We start from the raw sequence: 15581 nt of genomic DNA on the forward strand, positions 1-15581 counted from the left end.
GTAAATTTTATGATGTGTACGCTTAGCCCAAGACAGTGGGTAGATTCTATGACAAAAGGCGTATCTGGTCTATTAGAGATCACAAGCTGTTTGATAGTTGACTAAGTTCTAGTAAAGTATTTTTTTTTTCCTGTTTTACAGGGTCCCGCCTTCTTTCAGCTGATGCAGATGGCCGGATAAAATGTTGGGGTATGACTGACCACTTAGCAAATAGCTGGCAAAGCTTGGTGGGAAGTGAAGTGGATGGTGACCCCATTGTTGCTCTTTCATGGCTTCATAATGGTGTGAAATTAGCACTCCATGTGGAGAAGGTCAGTAAGATACTTCTTTATCATGACAGTTTCTTCTGAGGGTCTTATGTGTAATATTTTTCTTATTTCTTAGTCATATGTCTAATTCACACAGTTTTCATTTTCTTTTGCCAGTCTGGAGTTTCTAGTTTTGGAGAAAAATTCTCCCGTGTAAAGTTTTCCCCATCCCTCACTTTGTTTGGAGGAAAACCTATGGAAGGCTGGATCGCTGTTACTGTCAGTGGATTGGTGACTGTGTCTTTACTGAAGCCAAATGGACAAGTGTTGACTGCTACAGAAAGTCTGTGCCGCCTTCGATGCAGGGTGGCACTAGCAGACATTGCCTTTACAGGTGGTGGGAACATTGTTGTAGCCACATGTGATGGAAGCAGCACATCCCCAGTACAGTTCTATAAAGTCTGTGTATCTGTCGTGAGTGAGAAATGCAAGATAGACACAGAGATCCTACCATCACTTTTCATGCGCTGTACCACAGATCCTGCTCGCAAGGACAAGTTTCCAGCAGTGACACATCTCAAGTTCCTCGCTCGAGATATGTCTGAGCAGGTAAACGCAAAGACCAATTATAATAAGCACTGATTTCTTGAACAAAAAATTAATTGATTAAAGCGTACCTGTCAGTTAATAAAACATTTTGACACATTCTAGGGACACGTCAAAAGTTTTTATTGGTGGGGGTATGAGTGTTCAGACCCTGACTGATGACTGGAACGAGCCGGGAGAGAGCCACACTGCAGAGCACTACTCTTTCCGCTGTGTCTGAGTCCTGGATGGCACCCTAGACTTAAATTGTAGCTGACAAAGAGCTTAAGTGCAGACTTTTCTCGGCTTGTGATCGGTCTCAAACCCTGACCAATTGAAAACTTTACATATGTCACTTTTCCAGATTTTTTTGTTAACTGACAGGTACCATTTAGAAAAAGAGAAGTGCAGGTACTATGTGTGGTGTCTCAACTAAACTGATAAGGGATACAGGGGTCTAGGTTATGAACGAAGGTTAAAAGACTTGCATTTACTTAGTCATGACAGAGATGTTTAAGCGGAAATATAACTAACCTGTTTAAGTATATGAGTGACCTATATCAAATATTGTGAAAAATCGGTAATATGGAAACATGGGCAAGACAAGAGGGGACCTAAAAAGTTAAAGGTTCTGTAAATACTTATTTAGCATAAGAACTGTGAATCTGGAACAGTCTTTCTCAATTGCTGGTCACAGCCAAAACAGTTGAGGGCTTCAAAACGGTTCTTGGAAGGATATAACATTAACCCCTTAACGACCACGGACATAAATGTACATCCTGGTGCGGCAGTACTTAGCGCACCAGGACGTACATTTCCGTCCTGTGTATGACCGTGAGCATCGGAGCGGTGCTTGCGCCATACACGGCAGGTTCCCGCCGGAAATGGCCGCGATCGCGCGGGTGTCCGCCATTAACCCCTCAGATGCTGTGATCAGTTCAGATCACGGATCTGCGACAGTGAGCATGTTAAAATAGATCATCAGATCTCCCGCAGCGCTTCCGCGGGGATCCGATCATCTGTAATGGCGGACAGAGGTCCCCTCACCTACCTCCGTCCGTCTCCCTGCGTCTCCTGCTCTGGTCTGAGATCGAGCAGACCAGAGCAGAAGATCACTGATAATACTAATCAGTGCTATGCCCTATGCATAGCACTGAACAGTATTAGCAATCAAATGATTGCTATAGATAGTCCCCTATGGGGACATAAAAAGTGTATAAAAAAGGAAAATTGTCAGTTTTTCCGATTTTACCCCTGAAAAGCGTATTTAAAATTTTTTTTTTAGAAACCTATTTGGTATCGCCGCGTGCGTAAATGTCCAAACTATCAATATATAATGTTAATGATCCCGTACGGTGAACAGCGTAAACGTAAAAAATAAAAAGTCCAAAAATGCTGCTTTTTAGTCACATTTTATTCCCCCCCAAAAAATCTAAATTTTTTTAAATATGCAAATGTGGTATCGATAAGAAGTACAGATGACGGCGCAAAAAATGAGCCCTTATATCGCCCTATATATGGAAAAATTTGAAAGTTATAGGTGGTCAAAATAGGGCGATTTTAGATGATTTTGTACAAAAAGGACTGATTTTGTACAAAAAGTATTCGATTTTTATTTTTTATTTTTTATTTTTTTTTTGCGGTACAAAAATATAAAAGTATCTAGCCATGGGTATAATTTTAATCGTATTGACCCACAGAATAAAGAACACATGTTTTTACACATTTTTACCGTAAAGTGTACAGTGTGAAATCAAAACCCTCCAAAATGTGCAAAATTGGGGTTTTCATTTAAATTTCCTCTCTAAAAAAAAAATATTTTTTTTTGGGTTCGCCGTACATTTTATGGTAAAATGAGAGGTTCCATTACAAAGTACAATTGGTCATGCAAAAAACAAGCCCTTATATGGGTCTGTAGATGGAAATATAAAATAGTTATTGATTTTAGAGGGTGAGGAAGAAAAAACGAAAATGCCAAAATAAAATTGGCCTGGTCCTTAAGGTTAAAATGGGCTTGGTCCTTAAGGGGTTAAAGGGGTATACCAAAGGTAAAAAAAATTTCAAATAAATTGGTTCTAGAAAGTTATACAGATTTGTAAGTTACTTCTATTTAAAAAACGTAAGACTTCCAGTACTTGTTAGCTGCTTTGTGCTCCAGAGGAAGTTGTATAGTTCTTGCCATTCTGACCATGTGTGGCTTTTTTTTTTTTTTGCTGCTAATTTGAGGATTTTGACTTTACTATAAAGAAGTCAAGATCCACAACAAATCTGCATCAAATGAGTGTGAATATACCCACATAGAGTATACGTAGTATATTTTGCTGCATATTTTTTGCAGCTGATTTTGCTACCCATTGATCTTAATGGCTGGAAAATACACAGCAGCAGATACGCAGCAAAATATGCTACATGGGACTGTACCCTAAGGGTAGATTGGTTCATGTGTTAATTCTTTATTTTATCTTTTCCTCTGCATCAATGTTGGGGAAACAAATAACATTTGCATATAACCCTTTTACCCACATCCTCTCTTTTTACCATATGTAGCTATATGTAACTGCAGTTATAATAGCAGTGTTCTGTTCCTCTTAGGTGCTTCTCTGTGCCTCTAATCAGTGCTCCAGTGTAGCCGAGTGTTGGTCCCTGAGGAAAGAGGGGCTTCCTCTGAACAATCTCTTCCAGCAGTTGTCTCCTGGAGGTAAGTAGTGGTTTATTAAACTTTCCATAAAAAGCAGTACGCTGTGGTATGTGGACACAGTGTACACTGTTTTGTTGCACTGTCCTATAAAGTTGAACTTTCATCAATTCCTCAGATCAGCTATGTAGACATGCATGAGGGTGGTTGGGTTGCAGAGGCAACCATATAACGATCGGTGAGTTGTGTGTATGAGTTTTATTAAAGTGTACCTTCAATGGTGATGAAAATTGACTATAGGGCAGCACTGTACCCCATATTCATTTTTCTAAATCACTTTCATTTTGAATTTGGCATCAAAATACCTTCACTGGGCGCCTGTTCTCCCTGTTGCTTACAACTGGGCATTAGGAAACTGAGCTTCCCACTTTCTCTTCATAGCACCCATCTCAAGCACGAGATTCAGCACAGTAGAAACACATTAAACAGTTTTTTTTAATTTTATTTTTTTTAAGTATTTATTTAAAACTTTTTTCAAAGAACAAAAAAAAGAAAAAATACAGTACTACACCAGCACAGAGCTCCTCAAAGCATCGTGACCAGTAATGAGAGGCAGGAAAAAGATACAATAAACAGATGGAAGACTGGTCACTCATGAAGCATGGCGCTAGGCAGCACAGTAACACAGCCCATGGACACACACACACACCCAGAGAAGCACCCCCCACCCAGCCCCCGACCCAAATACATTATTGAGGAGAACTAACCACAGACTCGCCCAAAATCAGCCATGGCATCCAGACCTTATCAAATTTCTTTGGCCACCTGCGACTGATATATAAAGTTCTATATGAAGGAATATACTTGTTAACTTAATTAAACCACCGAGAAATAGGGGGATGGTAGTGTCTTTCCACCCCATTATCACAACCTTGCACACACCTCCGCTATAGTTTTAAAAGGAGACGGTAACCTAGAAGAGGGGGTGTGCCTATACAGGGTATTAATAAGAGTCTCATACGAACCCATGATAGCTCCTACCAGTGCTGTAGCTGCGTTCGCAAGATCACGTTCGCGGCATACACTAATTGAGATGCTAGAAAATAGTTATGCATGGCAGGGGTAGCAAGACCACCATGCTGCTTTGATGCCTGGAGCAGCACCTCACCCAGTCGTGGAGGTTTATCTTGCCAGTAGAAGGATCTCAGAACACCACCCAACTTCACAAATAACCTCTTAGGGGGAATCAGGGGGGACAAATGGATAACATACAGAAACGTAAGGAGAGATATATTTTTGAGAAATTTTTATTCTACCAGCTAATGAGGCAAGGAGGTCCAGGATTGCAATCTGGCAGCCGTAGAGGCCAGAACAGGATCCAGATTGAACGCCATATAATCCCTCAGACACGCAGTCACCTCTACTCCAAGATATCTAAATTGGGTAACCAACTGCAAACCATTGGGAAGAGAGGGCAGAGGATTAGCAACCACCGACAAAGGCATCAGGGAAGATTTTGGCCAGTTAATCCTCAAGTCCGAGAAGGAACCAAAGTTATCCAGAAGATCAAATAAAGCCCCCAGGGAACCACGAACATCCGCTAAGTAGACCAAAGTATCGTCTGCATACATGGAGACCTTCCTGGGACCCCCTACGTAACCCATGGATATCAGGTGAAGCTCTGATGGCCGCTGCCAACAGTTCAACAGCTTAAGCAAACAGAAACGGAGACTGCAGACACCCCTGCCTTTTACCCCTGCCCAGTAAAAGAGTCAGAGATATCCAAATGTGTGCGTATTCTAGCCCTCGGATTATCGTATAGCAACCTTACCCAAGCTCTGAACCACAGACCAAAAGGAAGGATCCTCAGCACAGTCCAAAGATAAGGCCATTCTACTAAATCAAAAGCCTTCTAAATGTCAAGACTGACCACGTAGCCCACAGGAGCATCATTCTCCGCAGCAGCAATATTAAGATGTGAGTGTTTAACATTAATGTCTGTAGCTCTCCCAGGCATAAATCCCATCTGGTCTTGATGAACGATAGCCGCTATGACCCCTTTTAGGCGATTAGCCAGAATCTTAGCCAAAAGTTTAATATCTACATTAAAGGGGTACTCCACCCCTAGGCATCTTATCCCCTATCCAAAGGATAGGGGATAAGATGTCAGATCGCCGCGGTCCCGCTGCTGGGGACCCCCGGGATTGCCGCTTCGGCACCCCGCTCTGCAAGTAACTACAGGCAGTACAGGGGCCGGAGCATCGTTACGTCACGGCTCCGCCCCTCGTGACATCACGGCCCGCCCACCTCAATACAAGTCTATGGGAGGGGGCGTGGCGGTCGTCACGCCCCTGCCATAGAGCGATCTGACATCTTATCCCCTATCCTTTGGATAGGGGATAAGATGTCTAGGGGTGGAGTACCCCTTTAATGTAGATATTAAACTTTTGGCTAAGATTCTGGCTAATCGCCTAAAAGGGGTCATAGCGGTTATCGTTCATCAAGACCAGATGGGATTTATGCCTGGGAGAGCTACAGACATTAATGTTAAACACTCACATCTTAATATTGCTGCTGCGGAGAATGATGCTCCTGTGGGCTACGTGGTCAGTCTTGACATTTATAAGGCTTTTGATTTAGTAGAATGGCCTTATCTTTGGACTGTGTTGAGGATCCTTCCTTTTGGTCTGTGGTTCAGAGCTTGGGTAAGGTTGCTATACGATAATCCGAGGGCTAGAATACGCACACATTTGGATATCTCTGACTCTTTTCTACTGGGCAGGGGTAAAAGGCAGGGGTGTCTGCTGTCTCTGTTTAGATTTTTTTAGTCTTGTTCTGTGAGCCACCCATATCTCCTGTAGGATAGCAATCAGCTGTAATGTAGACACCACAAGTCTCAGCAGAGCAGCAGAGTCCAGGTCACAGGAGCAAGCACAGCATGATCCAACAGCCCACAGCAGAGCCCACAATGTCAGCAGCCTCACAGCAAGTCTCACTTGATGCACAAGTAGAAGGCAGGCAGAATCAGCACAATTAGGACCAGCAGCACGGGTGGTACACAGGGCAAGCCCAACCGGGCACTGCAACTCTCTTCAGATTACACAAGAGAGTAGTAGCAATACAGTGAAGTCCAGAAATAGCTATGATGCAGGCAGGCTCACCAAAAAAAGATCCAGTAATGCAGGTATCCCAGAGGCAGGGAGAGAATAGAACACTGGCAGTTGCACCTCACTGTTCAGCCCAGAGCAGGTACATGCAGGCAGCCAGCCACCTCTATAACAGCTCTCCCAGGTGACTGCAGGCCAATGCAGAAGTTCACAGATATGTCCTGGTAAGTAAGAGCTCCCAGCACACTCTCCCCACAGGAGCAAGCCCACTGGAGCACTAGCATGCTCCTGCCACTCAGTCCAGGCGCGGGAGCCACCACAATAACAAGGTGGCTCCGCCCACAAAGCCCAGCAATGGCGGAGCTCCGGCCTGCAGGCTCTGATATGCTGTCCCCGTCACCAGCCACCCCTGCGTCAGCAACTCGCCACCCATGCTCAGGATGCACCACTGCCCGCTCCTCAGAACAGCTGCGCGACTCTGCAGGATCCTCCACCCGGCAGCCACACCAGCCTTCCCTGCAATCTCCTGTACAGGGCCCCAGCTCTGCTGCGGCCCTCCTGTGCAGGAGGCATGTCGGCCGCATCATGACACCAGTGGCCGATACGTCCCCTCCATGTATCTCTATGGGAGAGGCGGAGATGCAGTGTTCATGCATCCCCACCTCTCCCATAGAGCTGTATGGAGGGGGTGTGTAATCGACCTCAGTGAGATCGACACGCGCATTAGACACGCAGAGCCACGGCAATGTTGGGTCCCCGTATGGGAGATCACGTGAGGTTCCCAGCGGTCAGACACTTATACATTATCCACAGGAGTGTCTAACACTGCAGTACTCCTTAAATGTACAGGGCTCTATGTAGTTCATAGTGGGGTGGGGAGGTGTGTCGGTCTATGGCACTTAAGCAGCTCAGCTCCACCTCCTTGACACTTTCAACTGATTAGAATCCGTCCCCTGTGTACACTCCAATTACCAGTAAAAGAAATGGAGGTATGCACAAAATACAATTGAAGACACCTACAGGCGCATGAGGCGCACAAAATCTCCAAACAGAAAAATGATTTTGTAATAATGTTTAATCTTTATTCACATACAAAGGAACATTTAAAAACATGTATAGAATCACACAAAAATTAAAAAAATTCATGGATACTGGGATGAAAGTCCTGATAATGTAGTCAACTGTATGACTGTTTAAAAATACAGTGACCCCTCGATCTACGATGGCCCCGACATACGATAATTTCAACATGCGATGGCCTCTCAGCGTCCATCGCATGTTGAAGGCAGCATCAACATATAATGCTTTTTTATGTCGGGGCCATCGCATAAACAGCTATCCGGCAGCGCTGACTGCTTCAGCTGCCGCCGGATATCTGTGTACGGTGCCCCGTGAGCTCTGGTGATGGTTGCATGCTGGGTGTTGTAGTTTTACAACATCTGGAGGTCCGCAGGTTGTAGACCACTGTCCTATACTTTTACATTGCACGGATCCCTCAACATGCGATGGTTTCAACAATCGATGGTCCGTTTGGAACGGATTACCATCGTATGTTAAGGGACCACTGTATGTGCTACGAGGTATAGATCAAAGTAGAAAAATACAATAGTAAGGCATAAGTATGCACAGATTTTAAGGTCCTAAATAGAACATATATAGGTAGAAAGGGTATACTCCAATCAGATATTACACAAAACAGGCCAAGAACTCGCATAGAGGTAAAGTGCATCAGTGCAACCAGACAATGCTTGCTAATTTGCAGCAGCGGCCTAAAGAAAGTAGTATGAAAATAGAAAGTGTTGCCACAGATCCATACAGTTAGCAGGACTCAGCCCCCCCCCCCCCCAGTTCCACACCAGACCTCCGACGCGTTTTGCCGGGAGAGGCTTTATCCAGGAGTGGTGTGGGACTGGGGAGCATGGTATTTATATCAAAGATAGCCAATAGAAAAGGAAGCACATACCTGATAAATGTTTGAGTAAAATCGCCATTTCCGGAACTGACGTAGAAGGTTCAATATCATGTTATACTAGCATCACATAATGATAATGTCTTGGAAGGACGGGAGTGTCTAAAAGCGTAATCCGGGGCTGTATGTATTGGCCACAGATTTGTCTGCGCATGTCTGTGCACACGAGATGCAGGGGAATAACAGTCACCACAAACATGGCCGACCGCATGTCTGAGCGCATGTCTGAACGCATTAGAAAACAAGGGGAACCGCCACGTGTCTCGGGAACCGCCCAGTTTAGAAGCAAATCCCCATAGCAAACCTCTTCTAAACTGGGCGTTTCCCAAGACACGTGTCATCAGAGATTACTTAGACAGAAAAGAACAACCTTAACTTTAGAAGATAAGTACTGAAAGGATTAAGATTTTTTAATAGAAGTAATTTACAAATCTGTTTAACTTTCTGGAGCCAGTTGAGATAGATATATATATATATATATATATATATATATATATATATATATATATATATATATATATATATATATATATATATATATATTAATATTATAATATATATATATATATTAATATTATAATATATATATATATATTAATATTATAATATATATATTTATATATATATTAATATTATAATATATATATATATATATATATATATATATATATATATATTATTATATATATATATATATTATATATATATATATATTATATATTATATATTATATATTTATATATATTATATATTATATATTATATATTTATTATATATTATATATATTATATATATATATAAAAAGATTTTTTCCTGGATAACCCCTTTTAATAGAATCATAAGACTGTCAGAGATATTCAGTATACAACTTTCTGTTGCTAAGGCTTGTCTATAGAGATTGGATTGGTAAGTTGTTAGAAGGGCTGTCATGCCTTATTATTGGCTTTAAATGTGTAATATGTTGATTGTAAAGTCTACTTTTTGCTTTTATCACTTTGCTTTATATCTTTGTGTGTCTTACAGTTAGTGATAAGCAACCGATGATCCTGAAGTGGCGAATATTATCCGCTACCAATGAACTGGAGCGCGTCTCTGCGGTGGCATTGCCCAAGCTGCCAATTTCTCTTACTAACACAGACATCAAAGTTGCAAATGATACCAAGTTCTATCCGGGTTTAGGTATGGTATTTCTATGTTCAGTTTGATTCAGTTTGTTTTTCATGTAATGAATATTTGATAGGCTATCTGTCTGTGTACATGCCTTCTAACAAATACACTCTAATGCCATTTCCAGGTCTTGCTCTGGCATTCCATGATGGCAATGTACATATTGTGCACAGGCTGTCTCTACAGACAATGGCCATCCTATATGGCTCCTCTATGCGCCCATCTGAAGAACCCAGCCTAAAACGTCAGCGATCACCAACCCCATGCGTACACTTCAAAGCTTTACAGATGTCTTGGACTTCTCTTGCTTTAGTTGGCTTGGATACACAGGGAAAGGTAAGTAGTATGAAATTATAGAACATTAATGCTCTAAGTGCCCCTTAGGTCACAGTATATTTTCATTTTCTCCTCCTTGGTGTTAATAGCCAGCTTTTTATTTTTCCGTCTACAGACCTATATAAAGGCTTTATTTTTATAGGCCCAATTATACTAATAATATTGTATGCAACCAAACAAATAAAAAATATATATATTTGGGAGGTGAAATGAAAAAAATGCAATTTAGTTTCATACACTTCGGGGCGTGCATGTTCATGTTTTTTGCATTCACTGTTTTATTTGAACAATGAGAAAGAAGGGGGGGGTGATATGCATCTTTAATAATTTGTAAAACTTTTATTTAACTTGCATTAACTTTTTTTTGCCTACTAGGGGACTTGTATAAGAATCAGTTGATTGTAGCATTGAAGATTTTTGCATGTAGATATAGACATGAATGATATGGTCTCTGCATATCATGTGGGAATGTTGTGTATCTCTGTTTTTTTTAGCCACACATAATTATTATTTTTTTTTAAATGCATTGTAAACTTTATGATTTGATGTAAACTACATGGAGCGACTGTGATTGTAAAGTGTTGGCTGGCAATTTCACTGTGTCAGGTGTTTAATTTCATTAAATATGGGGTTGGGCGATAATGCAACAAACACAAAACTTGTGTCCTGGAAGCAAAAATGTTAACTGTATAAGGCAAATAGAATGACACACTGCTCTAAATGCTTTTGCCTCCCCACAGGCTGCAAGTGTACCTGAGGAAAAGTAATTAATTAAGGTTTATGCAGTCAGACTGCATTTTATATAAAGGTCTGCAATATAATTGAATAAAGAAACAATTCTGTAGGGAGACAGTGATTGACTTGCAGGTCACCCGAGTGTAGCATTAAAAAAATGAAAATGGTATTAGAACTGAGCACCATGTACTAGTATCTATCTCCCACCTGTATGGAGGAGGCCCTCTAATCTTCTACAGTGGAGCACATGGGGAACAGTCCCCTCTGTTATCTTGGGTATCCCTTGTGTACATCTCATTACATTGTATATTGTTTCTCTTTCAAAATAGACAAATCACCAGCTCCAGATGGCATTCACCCCCGTGTTCATATTCATATTTCCCTCAGAGAGCAGTGATTGGCTGCAACCATCCGGCCAATCCCCACTCTGGGCAGAAAATATGGATGAGCGATGTTCTATTCACATCACTGGCCGGAGTACAGAGCAGAGATGGGAGCGCTGTATAGAGCCGCTCCGCATCTCTGCTATATTTTGGATGATCACATTGGGTGTCACGACTGACACCCGGGGCGATATGTCTATAGTACAGATACTAGGGATCAACCGATATCGTTTTTTTTTTTTTTTTTTTTTTTTTAGGGCCGATAATCTGTGACCTTTCAGGCCGATAGCTGATAGCTTATACTGATATTCCGGTATAGGTTATCTGCTATTCCTCCCCAGCTTTCTACCACCTATTACTCAGTTTATGTATTTTTTTTCTTTGCTTTTCTTATATGGTCGTATTTTCTCCATTTTTAATAAAAAAATGTTTTTTTGTGTATGGTCACGTGCACTTTATATTTATACAAGAACATAGTTAGTTTGCACTTTATATCCATGAATTTGAGAGCATAGGCATTTGCACTTTGTTTTTTTATTTATTTTTTATTTTAATATAGCTCATTTGGATGTATTTGAGATTTATAAACCCTTCTTATATCTTGTGGGTGTGGGAGAGGTCATGTATATTATGCATTTCTTAGTTATTAGGATCTCAGGCATTCTGCAACCCACCATAGGGTTGTGTAGTATATTTTGTGCTTCCACCTATGTCATGTTTATTAAGTGATTTAAATGTCTTGTCCTGTCTGTGTGTATTTTCAGTCAATAAAAAAATATTTTCTTTAATGCATGGTGCTCATTGTAGTGTCTGCCAGCCCTTTATATTTTGGGTAGTTAAAATAGAAAAAACTACTACAGGCATAATCCTTAGATCTTCAAGTTACTGCTGTTTCCTGCTTTTCTTATTCCTTTATTTATTATTTTAATCCTTGAATTGAAATCTTTTACAGCTCAGTATGCTGAGGGTCTCCCCTTCAATGGGACATGCCCTTGATATGACCACATCACTACGCCATCTTCTGTTCCTTCTTGAATACTGCATGGTGACAGGCTATGACTGGTGGGACATTCTGCTTCACGTACAGCCAAACATGGTACACAATTTGGTTGAGAAGCTGCATGAGGAGTACACCAAACAGAATGCTGCTCTGCAACAGGTGAAAGCTTCCACACTATCTATACTTCTCTGTAGGACAGATATCTAACATAAGCGATGGAGGGAAGGAGGCGGCTCAAGCAGCCAGCCAGGCAGTGAAACGTGCCATCGAATTAGAACTTGCGATCTCATCAAGCTTTCCTGCATTCCCCTCCCCCAGCAAGTGTAGTTTAGGCTGAAATCACATGTGCAGTTCTTTGAATGGTTTTTCATGCATTATGTTTGAGCCGAAGCTAGAAGTGGATGCAAAGGGAACGTGAAATGTAACAAACCTTCTTACTGAATCCACTCCTGCATTTGGGTTAAAAAACTGCACATTTGCCTGCACCCCTAAGCACTTCCTACAGCCTTTTCAATTTGCCAATTGTTGCCAGTACAAATGTATTTTTTATCTAGCAACACATTTATAAATCAGAAGGATAGATTTTATAGAATTTAGATAGTTACACTAGGGATTTGACGTTACCCTGTCATTTGATACTATTTTTCTGCACCTGTGCGTAACATATATTTTTCGTGCATCCCTGGGTTTTTGGTTTTGTAAATCAGAAGGATGTATAAAAAATACTATTAAATGTTTTGTTAACCCGTTTAGGTCCTTTCTACCAGGATTCTGTCCATGAAAGCATCACTTTGTAAACTGTCGCCTAGCACAATCACTCGTGTCTGTGACTACCATGCCAAATTGTTCCTCATCTCCATTAGCTGCACCCTGAAGTCTTTACTTCGGCCACATGTTCTTAACACACCTGACAAAAGTCCAGGAGACCGGCTCATTGAGATTTGCAATAAGTTCCCTGACACAGGTAGATGTCTTGTTGCATGCTGATGTTACATTTTGGGCAAGTAAATCCAGCCCATAAACAAATCTGAGTACTGGTAAATCTTTGTTTTTAGATATAGATAAGGTCATGATTAACTTGAAGACAGAGGAGTTTGTACTTGACATGCCAACCCTTCAGTCTCTACAGCAGCTTATCCAGTGGATTGGGGATTTTGTGTTGTATCTACTGGCAAGCCTTCCTAACCAGGTATTACATTAACCTTTAGAAATGTATTTAGTGTGCAAATTGCGTATTCAGTGAGAAAAATCTTACAACTGCATCTTTTCAAACTTTGAAATATAGTGTGTGTTTGTTCTGTCACTTTTAGCAGATTTTGGATCATGCAGCTGCTCAGTCCACATAGTCATAGTGAGGACTGCATAGCCTTAAAGTGTGTCTGTTGTTTTAACCTACTTCCCACCAATTGATCGCCTGTGTGATTTCTAATATCACTTGACTCCTTACCCCAGAAGGTAAGGCCACTAGGTGTCTCACTTCCCTACAATCTGCTGGCCACTGCTTGATAGGCTTAGTTTACCTCTGACAGACAGACCATGATGAAACACAGGAAGTTCAGTGTTAGGTTGTGCTATGTGGAGGAAACTGGGAAAGTGAGCTTAGACTGTGTAGAGCTGCAATTTGTGAGCATGTCTGTCTCCTCCAGAGGGTCCACACTGTAAAAGAAAAGCAAATCGAGGCTTCCCTCTCATCTCTGCAGGTTTATCAGCAGTGGCAGTTCTTTATTTCGTGTTACCCCTTACTTGCTGTACTGCTGTGGTTTATTTTTTTTCTGCTGTCAGAACACCTTGCAAAACCAGTGCATCAGTAACCCCTTTTCCGTCCATACACTATCTATAGTAGTATACTGTGAATAGTATCCCCCCCCCCCCCCAACACAGGCCAGTCTGTTCGGTTCAGTGCACTTTCAGCACTATGTCAGTGGCATAGAGAGGAGTAGGTGCTGTCCTGTGATTGCCCACACAAGTAAGGGTAGTGTGTGTGTGTGTGTGTGTGTGTGTTTGTGTGTGTGTATGTATGTGTGTGTATGTATGTGTGTATATATATATATATATATATATATATATATATATATATATATATATATATATATATGTGTGTGTGTGTGTACTACTGGCAAACAATCCAGCTTTGGTCCTGCCCCCTGAAATGGAGTGAATGAGAAATAGCTGTGCACCATGGAGGGGGCTCTTGGAGGCTCAATAGCAGCAGTAAAAGCACTAAAAACACCTTGTTTTCACTATGAATGGTTAATCTAAAAAAAATACCTGCAGGTTTTTAAAAATATTTTAAAGCAGCAGGTACTTTAGGCTCCATTGACATGGAAAAGCCCAGCAAATTGAGCCTAAAGAGGTACCCACAGTTAAAGGGAATCAGCTGCAATTCTAATTCCAAATGGCTGACACTGTTAGATAGCTATTAGTGCAAGAAGACACATGGTACCTTTTCATATATCTGTCAAGGGCTTTGATTCTTTAGTGCAAAGAGTCACTGGTGTTACCAAGCCCCCAAAGTACTGAAGACTGAAACGCCTCTCATCCCAATCCCTGCATGATTGACAATTTTCTGGAAGCTAAGCCCTGTATCCAAATCTTACACTTGTGCTTACTTTGTGTGCCCAGTGCAGGAATGAGATTTGGAAACAGGGCTTGGATTTCAGCTGACTGTCAATCAAGCAAGGATGAGGAGGGAGGAGGAGTTGTTCCAGCGCTCAGCACTTCAGAGGCTTGGGGACATCTTTGTGTGACATTTGGCATCAGAAAATAGTTACATTTTATGGCAAAGTGACAAAGAAAACCTATGTAAGGTTAGTGCTTTACTTATTTTGAATATTGTGATTTCCTATATTCTGGGTCAGTATGCCCTCTATAACATTAATACATTTGTTATGATTATGACTGGCACTGGTTTACTATAATCAGCCTTGTATTCAACAGGGCTCCTCTTTCCGCCCTGGACACAGTTTTTTGCGTGATGGATCATCACTGGGTACTCTACGTGAAATGATGGTGATGATCCGAATTTGGGGTCTTCTGAAACCCAGCTGCCTTCCAGTGTACACAGCCACATCAGATACACAGGACAGCATGTCCCTACTTTTCCGTCTGCTCACTCGTCTCTGGATGTGCTGTAAGGATTTTTTGGACTTGTCTGTGCTACTAAAATAAGATATAGCAATTAATCAGTACTTGCAAGAATGATACATATTTCCAGCATGGAAAGTCATTTGTATCTTCCAGTATTTACCATTTTAACAAATTTAATAGACAAAAATGTTTAAATGTTAGACGAGTTGATGGCAAATTACATACATGTGGTAGGAAAAATTAGTGTATAAATAGCTGTTGTTTAAAGGTTGTGTTCCAATGATTTTAATGGGAATTTATGCTATAGTTCACATAGTATGGATTTTGCT

General features: G+C 41.2%; 1 protein-coding gene across 3 annotated transcripts in view; it reads left to right on the plus strand.

The window, feature by feature from the left end:
* MED16 (mediator complex subunit 16) overlaps positions 1-15581 on the plus strand; it is a 132936-nt gene that overhangs the window by 11603 nt on the left and 105752 nt on the right. For all 3 annotated transcript variants that reach the window (XM_056517990.1, XM_056517991.1, XM_056517992.1), the window contains 9 exons: positions 142-311; positions 426-857; positions 3426-3531; positions 9568-9723; positions 9839-10047; positions 12118-12324; positions 12919-13129; positions 13221-13354; positions 15103-15295. In XM_056517990.1, coding sequence (XP_056373965.1) covers positions 142-311; positions 426-857; positions 3426-3531; positions 9568-9723; positions 9839-10047; positions 12118-12324; positions 12919-13129; positions 13221-13354; positions 15103-15295 — 1818 coding nt within the window. The remainder of the gene's footprint in view (positions 1-141; positions 312-425; positions 858-3425; positions 3532-9567; positions 9724-9838; positions 10048-12117; positions 12325-12918; positions 13130-13220; positions 13355-15102; positions 15296-15581) is intronic.

This window comes from Hyla sarda, chromosome 1, assembly GCF_029499605.1.
Source record: "Hyla sarda isolate aHylSar1 chromosome 1, aHylSar1.hap1, whole genome shotgun sequence".
In the NCBI taxonomy this organism is placed as follows: Eukaryota; Metazoa; Chordata; class Amphibia; order Anura; family Hylidae; genus Hyla; species Hyla sarda.